Source organism: Piliocolobus tephrosceles, chromosome 8 (assembly GCF_002776525.5).
Source record: "Piliocolobus tephrosceles isolate RC106 chromosome 8, ASM277652v3, whole genome shotgun sequence".
Classification (NCBI taxonomy): Eukaryota; Metazoa; Chordata; class Mammalia; order Primates; family Cercopithecidae; genus Piliocolobus; species Piliocolobus tephrosceles.
Window position 1 is genome coordinate 96,381,984 of NC_045441.1, and position 15,355 is coordinate 96,397,338.

The following is a 15,355-nucleotide window of genomic DNA, read 5'->3' on the forward strand; positions in this document are numbered from 1 at the left end:
AAATTTTTAAAGCATTATGATTAAGTCATCATAATGAAATGCTTACTTGGTATGGAACATAGGACCTATCATGAATAGTTTGGACGTAACACAAACAAATCAAATATGACTCTTACCTCCTTGTTCACACAACTGCTGGGCTAAAGCATCTTTGAAAATAACCTGGCCCCGGTGTGTTGCTGTAGCCCTGGAAACAAACAGGAAAGTGTTAATTCAAATCTTGGAATATGTCTGGTGAAAATGTATTTTTAAAACTTTTTTAAAAAGCTTATTCTTAAACTTTATTGTGTGGATATGATATTTTTAATGAGTACATCAGAACAGTGATATAAATAACAATGGCGTGAAAGCTTAAACCAAGACACCTGGGTTGAGGACTGTCTTCAGGTTTTACTATATAAAGACATTGTAACAGTTGTGAGCTTGTTCTGAAAACAGCGGATGTGAATAAAGCCTATAGAATAAAAAGGATGGAGAAGAGGCTTTTTAAAATTTCTTCTTCAGGAGACCTTGATATACAATGTTTTGTGGAGCAATACTGATATTAATACTGGAGAAAGATGCTCTTTAAGGTACTTTTTTTTCTGAAATCAATAGTCACTGGAACATATAGAGACAGAGAATTACATTTTTAAAAAGTATTTTCTTAAAAAGAGGGCTATTCAAAGCTTTCATAATAAAATCTGTCATAACAAAATAAAACCATATGAAGGAGATTCACTATTTGAAGGCGATGTATACCTTTTACCTCTTCTAATCAGAGCTGTGCACATGGATTGATGAAAAAAAAATAACATCCTTGCAGCAGATGTGTTATTCAACGGCTATAATAAAAAATGTCCTATTAAAGGAATAATTATGCTTTATATATGAAGGGTTTTCCCTTAAAAAGAATCTTGCTGGCGCAAAATGAGTTAAATTTAAAACAGAAAATCATGTCTCTTTAAGAAACTTGATTTTAGAAAATAAGCCATACACAAAACCTTTTTAAATAACAAAATAATTAACATGAAATCTTAACTTTAGTTTTAGCCAAAACCATCCTAGGGCAAAAATAATTTAACTGTCATCTGCTAAAGATGGATTATGTACAAGGCACTGTACTAGCTCACCACAGGGCCAAGTTTAGGCTATGTATTCCCCCTTGATACGTGCGCCCTTCCTTTGGTCAACATCTTGTCGTTTGCTGGGCCCAGTAGGGCTTCCTGGCTCCCAACATTCCTCCCTCTGGCCCATGTGTGGATGCATATTTCCCCTCCCTTCTGCAGACCTTTCTGAATTCCATCCTGATTGAATTGTAAGTAGACCCCAGTGTCAATACCCCTGGAACCAACTCTCTGAAAGTAATCTGATAAATTAATCCATGTTGAAGTGTTAATGGGTGATATCACTTCAAGCTAACATATTTCAGCAGTGAAAGTATTATACCTTCACACACACACATGCACACGCGCGAGTGCACACACACACACACAATGGCACAATAGTGAGAGTTTTGAATGGTGGGAGGGAGACATAATTGGAGAGAAAAATCATTGAGTGGCCTTCAACTCATACCATATGTGAAGCCTATAAGGGGTATCAGCCCTTGTTGTTGCATATTAATCATTATCAAAATTACACATAAAGAGATGCTACCATTCTTTTTATATATTCACATATGTTTATAGGTTTTCCTTTGCTTTCAGAAAGCTGAAAATGAGGAGAACTAAACACAGGGCCAATCCAAGCCATAAACATGGCCTAGAGGCTCACTAATCGGTACAGATTTTATGACCAGAGGGAACACCGTAACTTTTTTACTTAAATACAGTGTTCAAACCCATCAAGCCAAGAGTGTCTGAGTTTACATACACTTCTAATAACAAAACAGTGATCACCAACGTAGAATTTTAGTGTGACATTTGCTTTGGAAGGGACATTTTCTGAAATCACTAACCACCAAGAAAAGTCCTATGACACATAGTGTTTAAATAATTGTTTGTTTTAGTTGTCTTCTGGTTGTAAGTACATAATATTCCTATCATAATATTTCTTCTTGGTCCACAAGCCTAGTTGTCATTGTGCCAGCCTATGCTCCCATGATCACAATCAGTCAAATTATCAAAATAAGATTCAGGTAACAGAGGTTTCACCTTTTCTCTAAATATCAGATATACCAACATCTCTTAGTCACTTTACAGCATCTCATGAGGAGTCCACACTGTTTTCCCCATTACTCAGTTTCCTAAGATTTATTATTTGTTGCCTTCATTAATATTCTTACTTCTGCTACTTTGGTTCAATAAATACATCTCATAAATTTCTAAAGAATAATGATAGACTAACTGAACCTGCAGGAACCTTGAAGATCAGCTAGTCAAAACGTCTTTAGCAGTGGTACTCATGCTTCAAACAAATACGGAATTCGAATGACTAAAAGAGAGGAGCCCCAGCTTTTGAAGTTTTGGGGCTCCGCACTACCTATTTCCCAAATCTTGCTGTTGTGCTTCTCTGGAACTCTTAGGGTTTAAGGGAGCAGGGTTTGAAAACCACTAAACTGGTCTAATTTTTACAGTATATGGATCAGGAATATGAGGCCAGGGAGGATATTAACCTACTGGAGGTTACACAGCCCATTAATGGCAGATAAGATCTGATTTCAGGTCTTTGATTCGAGGCCTTGGATCCTTTTCCTTGCATCAGCAGTTTTCCAGATGTGTTCCACAGTGATGCCTTAGGGGTCTCCATGAGAGTCAAGAGAAGGAGGGGCAACAGCCAGTGTTCCAGGCACCAGCCAATTCAACCAAACTGTCTAGGCTTTATATGTTCCATTTATTTAATTTTGTTTAAAGAAAGGGCTCAGCAAATAAAAGCTGGCTTGAGAAGCACAGCATACCATGTGCTCAATGCCATTATCTGAGGTACCCTGCTTGGGAAAAGTAGAAGTAGTAATAATAACAGTGGCTGGTATATATACCTACTGTTATTCTAACAACTATTATGAATTGAAATTTACCCCTAGGCACTGTTGTAGGGCTTTACATAAATTAACTCAATTATTCCTGTCAATGGCCCTACAAAGTAGATATTCTTATCCATTTTTCCTGGGACACAGAACTATTGCATGATTTACAAATGTCACACAACTGGTGGTAAAGCCAGGATTAAAACCCAGGCAGTTTGAGTGTACAGTCTTTGCTTTTAAGCATTACAGCAATATTTCATTAACCTGGTTCAAAAATACGATGGTAGTTTTCAGTCTCTTTTCAGAGGAAGAGCCTGTTTTCAGGGCCCAATTTTCTTGTTTCTTTCTTTCTTTCTGTTCAGATGGAGTCTTTCTCCGTCACCAAGCTGGAGTGCAGTGTCGCGATCCTGGCTCACTGCAACCTCCGCCTCCTGGGTTCAAACGATTCTCCTGCCTCAGCCTCCTGAGTAGCTGGGACTACAGGCGCGTGCTACCATGCCCAGCTAATTTTTGTACTTTTAGTAGAAACGGGATTTCACCATGTTGACCAGGATGGTCTCGATCTCTTGATCGAGATCTGCCCGCCTCAGCTTCCCAAAGTGCTGGGATTACAGGTGTGAGCGACCACGCCCAGCCCAGGGCCTGATCTTTAAAGAATTGTCTTCTCTGACTTGCGATTTCTACTCCAACCCTTCAGATGAAAGCTGTTTTAGTTAACCTCCTTTTGGACAAACTTCTTGTCATTTCCATTGGAACTCTGGCCCCTTGGCCAGCAACTCCTTGCAATTTGTCTTTGAAAATACCATTTCTCTCTCTCGACTCCTTCTCCTGCAGTGTTTTGTGAGCTCCTCAAATTCTTTTCAACTTTTTATTATTTAATATAAAATCTAAGACAAGATACATTAAATGTTCATTTGCATATGTATTTATTCTTCACCTAATACATAGTATTTGTTCAATTTTAAACTTCCTTCCATTTTATAGATTTCAATTGATCTTTTTTAAAAAAATGTTTTAACATTTATTTTAAGTTCAGGAGTACATGCGCAGGTTTGTTACACAGGTAAACTTGTGTCATTGGGGTTTGTTGTACAGATTACTTCATCACCCAGGTATTAAGCCTAGTACTCATCAGTTATTTTTCCTGATCTTCTCCCTACTCCCACCCTCCACCCTCCAATAGGCCCCAGTGTGTGTTGTTCCTCTCTATATGTCCATGTGTTCTCATCATTTAGCTCCCACCTATCCGTGAGAACATTTGGTATTTGATTTTCTGTTCCTGGGTTAGTTTGCTAAGGATAATGGCCTCCAGCTCCATCCATATCCCTGCAAAGGACCTGATCTCATTCTTTTTTATGGCTGCATAGTATTCCATGGTATATATGTACCAAGTTTTCTTTATCCAGTCTACCATTGATGGAGCCCCTAGACTTCTATCAGCTTACTGTAGTCCCCTTTCTACTCTTTGTCATATTTCTTCTAATGAAGACCGCTTGCATCTTCCTGTATGCTACAGCCATAAGATTACTGGATGATGTTCTCAGCCATGCTGCTGCCCAAACCCTGGAACATACGTGGATACCCAACACACACATGTGTGCTGACAGATAAACATTATTTGCATCATTTTCTTTCCAAACCCTTAGAACTCTCAGATAACATTTTAATCTAAAATGATCCTACCCTATAGGAGATGCATGGTTAGTACTTTTAAAGGTCTGCATATTGGCATCTTATCTTGGGGAAAAGAAAGAGCAGAAGCCCAAGTGACCAGCAGTAACACAGGCTCCCTTGCTTTATCCCATGAGCCGTCTACACTGCTCTCCTCAGGGTGTGATTTTTAATGTCAATATGAGAAGCCTATTTGAACATATTTAGAGCTGTCAAATAATTCATGGTGGTTTACCCACAGAATCACAGCATTTATTTCAAATCTTCTATGGAAATATATATATTCTACTATATAAATATATATTATATATTCCAAAATTGCTAAAAGCGCAGTAACTCAGAATTAAGTCTCTAGAGGTCACGTCCTCCAATTTTTAAAATTACATTGACAGATAAAACTGTATGTAAAGCTGTGTATTAAATCTAGCTAATTAACATATGCGTTACCTCCTATAGTTATCCTTTTTGTGGTGAGATCCACATCCACTCTCTTAGCATTTTCAAGAGTTCAATACTATAGTCACCATGTTGCGTAAGAGATATCTTGAACTTATCCCTCCTGTCTAACTGAAATTTTGTATCTTTTGACCAACATCTCCCCAACCACTCCCCAAACCACCCAGCCCCTGGTAATCCCCACTCTACTCTCTACTGCTATAAGACCAACTTTTTTAGATTCCACCAGGTCCTCCAATTTGTCACACACAATATATTTTTAAATAAGAATACAGAGAGCTATGGTATATGGTGACAAGCCTGATTCATTTCCAGAATTGTTATTTTATGTAATTTACAGCTCTCTCTGGGGGAAGGTCCATCACACCGATGGTGTTATTAACTATGTTGGTACTATTTGCACTTAATTTTACATAATTAGAAATATTTTTTCATAAGAGTTCGGAAAATATCCTCATTGTTCACTGTTTTGGAAAGTAGACCAAGTTTCTTAAACACGTTTCTAATAAGCACTTATCTTCTTCTTGGGAGATGCACAGATCTCTAAGGCTAACTTGCCAACAAGAGCCCCTATTAACTAAGTAATTTTAAAATCCCTTTGGACTGTTATTACTTATCATTTTAAAAGCTCTATAGATTCTCCAAAATGAAGAAAGTTCATTATGATCATCATATTCAGTGCTTGAAAAAGCATTTGTTATGATTTTTAAAAAGCCTGTGATATTTTCATCTTAACTAAACAACAGAGTAACTGTATGCCCAAAGGTTTTTTTTTTTTTTTTTTTTTTTTTGAGACGGAGTCTTGCTCTGTCCCCCGGACTGGGGTGCAGTGGCGCTATCTCCGCTGACTGCAAACTCACCCTCCCGGGTTGTCGCCATTCTCCTGAGACTCAGCCTCCTGAGTAGTTGGGAGTACAGGCGCCTGCCAACACGTCCGGCTAAGTTTTTGTATTATTTTTAGTAGAGACAGGATTTCATCCTGTTAGCCAGGATGGTCTAGATCTCCTGACCTCGTGATCCGCCCGCCTCGGCCTCCAAAAGTGCTGGGATTACAGGCGTGCGCCACTGCGCCAGGACATACCCAAAGCATTTAAGAATTAACCGTGCGGGCCGGGTGCGGTGGCTTATGCCTGTAATCTCAGCACTTTGGGGAGGCCGAGGTGGGCGGATCACGAGGTCAGGAGATGGAGACCATCCTGGCTAACACGGTGAAACCCCGTCTCTACTAAAAAATACAAAAATTAGCTGGGCGAGGTGGCGGGCGCCTGTAGTCCCAGCTACTCGGGAGGCTGAGGCAGGAGAATGGCGTGAACCCGGGAGGCGGAGCTTGCAGTGAGCCGAGATCCGGCCACTGCACTCCAGCCTGGGCAACAGAGCGAGACTCCGTCTCAAAAAAAAAAAGAATTAAGCGTGCATTGTGCTGCCCTGCAGTGCTAAGGTATAGTCTCTGCAAGGAGAAAGACCAGTGACAGAACACAGGTGCCACTTATGAGCTTAATGACTTGGGGCAACTTCTTTAATCACTCTAGGCAACAGACTCCCTGAGGACAGGGATACCTTGAAATAATACCTATTACTTCAATATATTAATATTCACTCTTAAGATACTTATAGTCTCTCAACCTAAACAGATTTCAAGCTTCTGGAATAGGAATCAGTAGCTAAAAAGAAATTATCCCTTATAAGGCATCGAACATAATGATTTGAATATATGAAGGAATCAGAGCTATTTATATTTTTTATTTATATTTATATTTGATTTATATTTTTCACTCCATAATTTGCTTACCATGTATTGACATCCAGTTTACAAAGGAATACAAAAGTATTTTAATATAGTTGCTATAATGCCTAAATTCCCAAGTATATTACTATTTCTTGATTTCATGAATCAATTTGCTCATAGATTAACATAAAGAATCATACCATTTGGTTCATTTTTAAACCACGACAATGCACTTTACCTCCAGGGGTGGGCTACTTTTTCCACCATTTTCTACTGCTTTGTCAATGAGGTCTGGTATGTTAGTGACTTGTCAGTTTTACAGCTGGAAGAGCATTCGTTAATCAGCAATCTGAAGTTAGTCTTGTGTAATTCAGTATGCCTGTGCCAAGCCACCCTTCAGGAAAGGTAACTAAATTTGTGGAATATGAGGGAAAAAGAGTTGATCTGAGTTTGGTAAATTTGATCTTCAAAGGAATCAATTTTCCCTTTAAAATTCTTACCCCTTTATGTCAGCAAATTACAGTACTTTCTTTTCTCTCTTTTTTTTTTTTCTTTTTTTTTTTTTGAGACAAGGTCTCACTATGTTGCCCAGGTTAATCTTCCACTCCTGGGCTCAAACAATCCTCCCACCTTGCCCTCTCAAAGTGGTGGGATTAAAAAGCATAAAACTTACAGTGCATTCTAATTTGGGGATATATATTGATGTTTATCAAAATAAGAAAAAAACTCAAATGCTTCAAAACCCATAAAAAAGAGAAATGAATAACTTCAAGGAGTAATTATTTTTGTTAAACTCTCAACTTCAACTATGGCAAAGTCATTGCAAAATAAGCAAAGGATGGTGTATGTTTTCACAATGGTTTTGCTATTCAAAGCTTTACTGCCCTAATTGTTTTTATAGTTACATCTTTTATTCCTAAGCCACAGAATTTTTTTTTCTGTCAAATGTATAAATACTTTATCTCCTTGAAAACAACAAATTTCAGTATTAATGTTCATTATCCAGTAATCACAAAGTCTGTGTGTCCTTAAAGGCTACCAAATAGATGGTTTAACCTTGATTTGTGATCAAAGTATACTTTTTATTAGCAAGAGAAGGAACATACAGATGAAATCTTTTAAGTATGGCAAATCAATGAATGGTTAATAGTAACTTAGCTTTCTTCCAAAGTGATTCAGCAAACTCCTGAAATGGAGATGGATGGAGGGTTTATGTTCATCTGACAATATTTGTTCATCCATGGTATTGTATGTATTCAGTCACATGTAGTGTGAATTCTTTTACTTAAAGTGTTTTTAACAACATCACTAAATGATTTTGCATTGAAATAAAGAGTAATAATTTTGGTGAAAAACACTTGGTAGTTGCAGGATATGTAATAACAAAGAGAAGCAGACATTTATCATTGGCAGAGTTATATATCTCTTGTAAATCACCAACGAAGTGAATCTGGGGAGGGAAGATAGCAGATTAAACCACATTTTATTTTGTCCCTATGCAGAAGAATGGCTTGTCTAGTAAAAATAAGAAGTGACAAATTTCTCAGGATTATCACAAAGTTTTAAAGTAAGGAGAAGTTGATTGGACTGATTTATGTATCAAGAAGGATCACCAATAAGGTGTCAAATGTGTCAAAAGTTCCCAACTCACATTTAGGATTAACTTTAATTTCCAGGAATATGTAATTTATTTCAGGAGAAAATAACTTTATGAGTTAAGCCAAATGAGAAATGCAGATTGAAAAATTCCTCAACAGCCCTCACCTACATCAGTAACAGGTGAAATCCTCAGAGCAGCCCAGCTAACAGTGATCTGGTGTAAGCATGTGAAGCCATCTACATTCCTAAATCTGAATGCAGCAGTGCTGTCTACCAAGAGTGAGTGACTTTTTATTGTTTAAATTTAAAATGGCTTTATTTGGGTTTTATCAGGAATTTCCTGATTTTTCCTGGTTCACAACTAATGGATCCTTGATTATGAACAACAGCAAAAAGGATACACAAGTTTTCTTAATAAAAAGATGATGTTCTCTCTGCCTCTGCTAATAATTATTCAACAAACCATTATGAATTATGAATCTGACGGGGTGTTAATTGTTAGCCTGCTTTAGGTGCTCACATTTCTTACCTTGGTCCTGTTGGCATATGATATAAACTCAGCAAATATTCTTTTTGAATTATGTCTTCTTTGTTATGTTATGTGTACCCTAGGCACAGGGATTTTGGTGTATTTCTTTTTTAATATTTTACTTGATAATTGACATAAAGCACTCATGCAGCAAATATTTGTGAAATGGGTGAATGATTAATGTATGTTACACTTGATACAGAATGTTAAATGCTTTAAAAAGTAACCAGCAAGTTATTGCATAAGAAACACTATGAAAAAGATGATTAGATGATAATAATACTCAAGACAAACATTGTTGTAAGATTTATCTTGGAAATCAGTTAACAGCAAGAACAGTAAAAGTAAATAAGCTGATGTATTTGCTTTATTATCACAACACATTTCATCATTTAACATACTCCAGAGTTTCCTTAAACCAACTGTATTCTGGAAATGCCTTCTAAAACGCTAAAATAAAAACGCTTTCCATACCACCTTTTAAAATCATTAAAATTATTTGAGAGGCTCTGCTGTTTTAAACACCTTTTAATTAAGTAAGCCTATGGTCACTTGTATCAGAGGCATTCTTAGGCAAGGCAAGAATAAAACTGAAAAAATGCCATGTTAATTCCAAAGAAAATCCTAGTAAAAAATAATATTTTCTGCTGGATATGAATTAGAGTCTGTAAATTTGCTGAAAGATGTATGCAAAGTATTCAGGTATCACCTTTAATTTGACTCAAAGAAAGAGTACTAGTTTCCACAATAGAAGAAGGGGCATTTTGTTCTAGGATGGGCATTCATTACCTCCATGATTTATACCGTGTCACTTAACTTCTGTGTGTCTTACTTTCTTAATTTATAAAATAAACTGAATGGACTGAATAATTTTAAGGTTCAAACAGCAGATCTGGAATCAAAGGATGTGGGTTTGCACCACAGCTCAATGATTTATGTTGATCTCATATGAGTGGTAAATCTCTGAGATAGGACCAGAAATGTTGTGCTATTTATTTGCAGGACTGTGAGGAAAATCAAATGAGATCAACGCTGTGAAAATACTGTGGAAAATATAAGGAATTATGATGATGATGTCTGGCTGGTCACTTCAGAATAGAGCAAAAAACTGAAAGGGAATTAAAGGAGCATGTTCTATAGGATTTAAGATCAAAAGCTATTTTTGATCTTAAAAGGAAAAAAAGGGAAGACTGTAAACTCCAAAAATTTTTTTGACTACTACGAAGTCAATGAAAGCTCCTAGTTAGAAACTAGGTTAGAAATCCTAGTTAATTAATCATAACAAATTAGGACAATAATGGTGTACTCCTGCAAAGAAATCCTGCCAAAGTATATACAAGTGTTGCTTTGAAGGAAATAAGTTGTAAAGCAAGCCTCTACTAGGGCATACAATATTACAAAACTTTTTTCCATTATAAAGGTAACTTGTACGATGAAAAATTTTACATACATGAAAGTATTAATGAGAAAATAAAATTACTCATATTTATGCTAAGGAGAGATAATCACTGTTCATATTTTAGTAAATCATATACCCTTGTAGTTTTTAATATTAATATAAAGTTGTTTAGAAAACTGCTTCCCTAAACAGCTGTTTTCTATTTGTTTATATTTAATATTTATTATAAATAGTTGCCATGTTATTAAATACTTTTCAGACAAGATTTTTAAAGGTGAACCCATCAGTGTGCTGTATTCAGGAGACCCATCTCATGTGCAAAGACACACATAGGCTCAAAATAAAGGGATGGAGAAAGATTTACACAAAAAAATGGAAATCAAAAAAGAGCAAGGGTTGCTATCCTAGTCTCTGATGAAACAAGACAAAAACTTTAAACCAACAGAGATAAAAAAAGACAAAGAAGGGCATTACATAATAGTAAAGGGATTAATGCAACAAGAAGAGCTAAGTATCCTAAATATATATGCACCCAATATAGGAGCACCCAGATTCATAAGGCAAGTTCTTAGAGATCTACAAAGAGACTTAGACTCCCACACAATAATAGTGGGAGACTTTAACACACCACTGTCAATATTAGACAGATCAACAAGACAGAAAATTTACAAGGACATTCAGGGCTTGAACTCAATTCTGAACTAAGCAGACCTAATAGACGTCTACAGAACTCTCCGCCCCAAATCGACAGAATATACATTCTTCTCAGCACCACATAGCACTTATTCTAAAAGTTACCATATAATTGGAAGTAAAACACTCCTCAGCAAATGCTAAAGAACAGAAATCACAACAGTCTCTCCAGACCACAGTACAATCAAAGTAGAACTCAGGATTAAGAAACTCACTCAAAACCTCACAACTACATGGAAACTGAACAACCTGCTCCTGAATGACTACTGGGCAAATAATGAAATTAAGGCACAAATAAATAAGTTCTTTGAAACCAATGAGAACAAAGATACAACATATCAGAATCTCTGGGACACAGCAAAAGCAGTGTTTAGAAGGAAATTCATAGCACTAAATGCCCACAGGAGAAAGTAAGAAAGATCTAAAATCAGCACCCTAACATCACAAGTAAAAGAACTAGTAAAGCAAGAGCAAACAAAATCAAAAGCTAGCAGAAGACAAGAAATAACTAAGATCAGAGCAGAACTGAAGGAGATAGAGACATGAAAAACCCTTCAAAAAAATTAATGAATCCAGGAATTGGCTTTCTGAAAAGATTAACAAAATAGATAGACCACTAGACAGACTAAGAAGAAAAAGAGAAGAATTAAATAGACACAATAAAAATGATACAGGGGTTATCACCACTGATCCCACAGAAAGATCAACTACCATCAGAGAATACTATAAACACCTCTACACAAATAAACTAGAATATCTAGAAGAAATAGATGAATTCCTAGACATATACAACCTCCCAAGTCTAAACCAAGAACAAGTCAAATCCCCAAATAAACCAATAACAAGTTTTGAAATTGAGGCAGTAAATAATAGCCTACCAACCAAAAAAAGTCCAGGACCAGATGGATTCACAGCTGAATTCTACCGGAGGTACAAAGAGGAGCTGGTACTATTCCTTCTGAAACTATTCCAAACAATAGAAAAAGAGGGAATCCTCCCAACTCTTTTTATGAGGCCAGCATTATCCTAATACCAAAACCTGGCTGAGACACAACAAAAAAAGAAAATTTCACGCCAGTATCCCTGATGAACATTGATGTGAAAATACTCAATAAAATACTGGCAAACTGAATCCAGCTGCACATCAAAAAAGCTTATCCACCATGATCAAGTTGGCTTCATCCCTGGGATGCAAGGCTGGTTCAACATACACCAATCAATACACATAATCCATCACATAAACAGAACCAATGACAAAAAACACATGGTTATCTCAATAGATGCAGAAAAGGCCTTTGACAAAATTTAACACAGCTTCATGCTAAAAACACTCAATAAACTAGGTATTGATGGAACATATCTCAAAATAATAAGAGCTATTTATAACAAACCCACAGTCAGTATCATACTGAATGGGCAACAACTGGAAGTATTCCCTTTGAAAACAGGCACAAGACAAGGATGCCTTCTCTCACCACTCCTATTCAACACAGTATTGGAAGTTCTGGCCAGGGCAATCAGGCAAGAGAAAGAAATAAAGTATTCAAATAGGAAGAGAGGAAGTCAAATTGTCTCTGTTTGCAGATGACATGATTGTATATTTAGAAAACCCCATTGTCTTAGCCCAAAATCTCTTTAAGCTGATAAGTAACCCCAGCAAAGCCTCAGGATACAAAGTCAATGTGCAGAAATCACAAGCATTCCTATAAACCAATAATAGACAAACAGAGAGCCAAATCATGAGCAAACTCCCATTCACAATTGCTACAAATAGAATAACATACCTAGGAATACAACTTAAAAGACATGTGAAGGACCTCTTCAAGGAGAACTACAAACTACTGCTCAAGGAAATAAGAGAGGACACAAACAAATGGAAAATCATTCCATGCTTATGGATATGAAGAATCAATATCGTGAAAACAGTCGTATTGCACAAAGTAATTTATAGATTCAATGCTATCCCCATCAAGTTACTATTGACTTTCTTCATAGAATTAGAAGAAAAAACTACCTTAAATTTCATATGGAACCAAAAAAGAGCCAGTATAGCCAAGACAATCCTAAGTAAAAATAACAAAGCTGGAAGGGTTACACTACCTGACTTCAAACTATACTACAAGGCTATGGTAACCAAAACCGCAGGGTACTGGTACCAAAACAGATATACAGACCAATGGAACAGAACAGAGGCCTCAGAAGTAACACCACACAAATACAACCATCTTTTCTTTGACAAACCTGACAAAAACAAGCAATGGGGAAAGGATTCTCTATTTCAAAAATGGTGCTGGGAAAACTGCCTAGCCATATGCAGAAAACTGAAACTGGACCCCTTCCTTACACCTTATACAAAAGTTAACTGAAGATGAATTAAAGATTTAAACGTAAGATCTAAAACCTGTTGCGGGGTGGGGACAAGGGGAGGGATAACATTCGGAGAAATACCTAATGTGGATGATGGGTTGATGAGTGCAGCAAACCACCATGGCACATGTATACCTATGTAACAAACCTGCACATTCTACACATGTGTCCCAGAACTTAAATTATAATAATAATAAAAAAATTCCACTGGATAGCTATATCAGTTTCTTTATTCTATTGTTATTGGAAGTTTACTTCTCTATAATTTTAAATAATGAAGTGTATAAACCTTTGACCATATTTCTTGCATTTTAAGATGTATTTCCAGGTCTGGGGTAGTCAAAATATGGGCGTAAGCACTTAATGCTTTTGTTATGAACTTCATGTTTGTGTCCCACCCTCCCCCCTCCAAATTCATATGTCAATACCTTAACTCCCAAGGTGATAGAGTTTGGAGACGGGGTCTTTGGGAGGCTGATGAGATCATGAGGGTAGTGCCCTGGTCACAGGACTGGTGTCCTTTTAAGAAGAAAATAGGCCAGGCGCAGTGGCTCATGCCTGCAACCCCAGGACTTTGGGAGGCCGAGGTGGGTGGATCACGAGGTCAGGAGTTTGAGACCAGCCTGGCCAATATGGTGAAACTCTGTCTCTACTAAAAATACAAAAATCAGCCAGGCATGGTGGTGTGTGCCTGAAGTCCCAGCTACTCGTGAGGCTGAGGCAGAAGAATTGCTTGCATCTGGGAGGCGGAGGTTACAGTGAGCTGAGATCGCGCCACTGCACTCCAGCCTGGGTGACAGAGCAAGGCTCTGTCTCAAAAACAAAAACAAAAAAAGACAGAAAGAAAACAATTCCATTTATAAACTCATTGAAAAGAATAAGGCACTTAGTCATAAATTTGCCAAAAAAGTGTAAGACTTGTACATAACTACTAAACACCGTTGAAAAAAAGAAAGATCTAAATAAATGGAAAACATCTTATGTTCATGACTTAGAAGATGAATTATTAAGATGGCAATACTACCCAAATGGATCTACAGATTCAGTGTGATACCTCTCAAAATCTCAGCTGGGTATTTTTCAGAAATTGATAGCTAATTCTAAAATGTAAATGCAAGGGGCTCAGAAGAGTCAAAATAATCATGAAAAAAAAGAAAGCTGGAGGACTTGCACTTCCTCATTTCATAATTTACTACAAAGTTACCATAATCAAGACAATGTGATACTGCCATAAAAACAGATGTATAGATCAAAAGAACAGAATTGAGAGTCCAGTAGTAAACTTTTACATTTATGGTTAATTTTTGACAGTCAGGATAATTCCATGAAGAAAGAGGTCTTTAAAACAAATAATGTTCAGTCAACTGGATATCCACATGCAAAAGAATGAGGTTAGAACCCTACCTCACACTATATACAAAAATTAACAAAATGAATCATAGATTTACGTGTAATATAACGAAAACTGTAAAACTCTTAAAAGAAAACATAGGAATAAATCTTCATGACCTGATACTTGGCAATAGTTTCTTAAATCCTCAGCATTCATTTGGTGAATGCAAAAAAAGGCAAAAGAAAAAATAGATGAACAGAACTTTATCAAAATTCAAAACTTTGTGCCACAAAGGATACCATTTAAAAAGTTAAAAAAAAAAAAAGACCCACAGAATGGGAGAAAATGTTTGCAAATCATATATCTGATAAAGAAATAGTATCCAGTATATGTGAAGAACTGTTTACAACTCAATAAAAAATGAGTAACTCAATTTAAAAATGGGCAAAGAATTTGAATAGACATTTATCCAAAGAAAAAATACAAATAGTCAATAAGCACATGAAAAGATATTCAACATCATTAGTATTAGGGAAATGCAATGAAATGAAATACGATTCTACTCCCACAAGGTAGAATAAAAAAAGACAGACAATAATAAGTTTTGGCAAGGAAGTGGAGAAATTGTAATCCTC

General features: G+C 36.5%; 1 protein-coding gene across 2 annotated transcripts in view; it reads right to left on the minus strand.

Annotated features, from left to right (window-relative positions):
* The window catches only part of RELN (reelin), a 519,467-nt gene that overhangs the window by 308,781 nt on the left and 195,331 nt on the right, over positions 1–15,355 (minus strand). For both annotated transcript variants that reach the window (XM_023192552.2, XM_023192551.3), the window contains exon 4: positions 117–187. In XM_023192552.2, the coding sequence (XP_023048320.1) occupies positions 117–187 (71 nt within the window). The remainder of the gene's footprint in view (positions 1–116; positions 188–15,355) is intronic.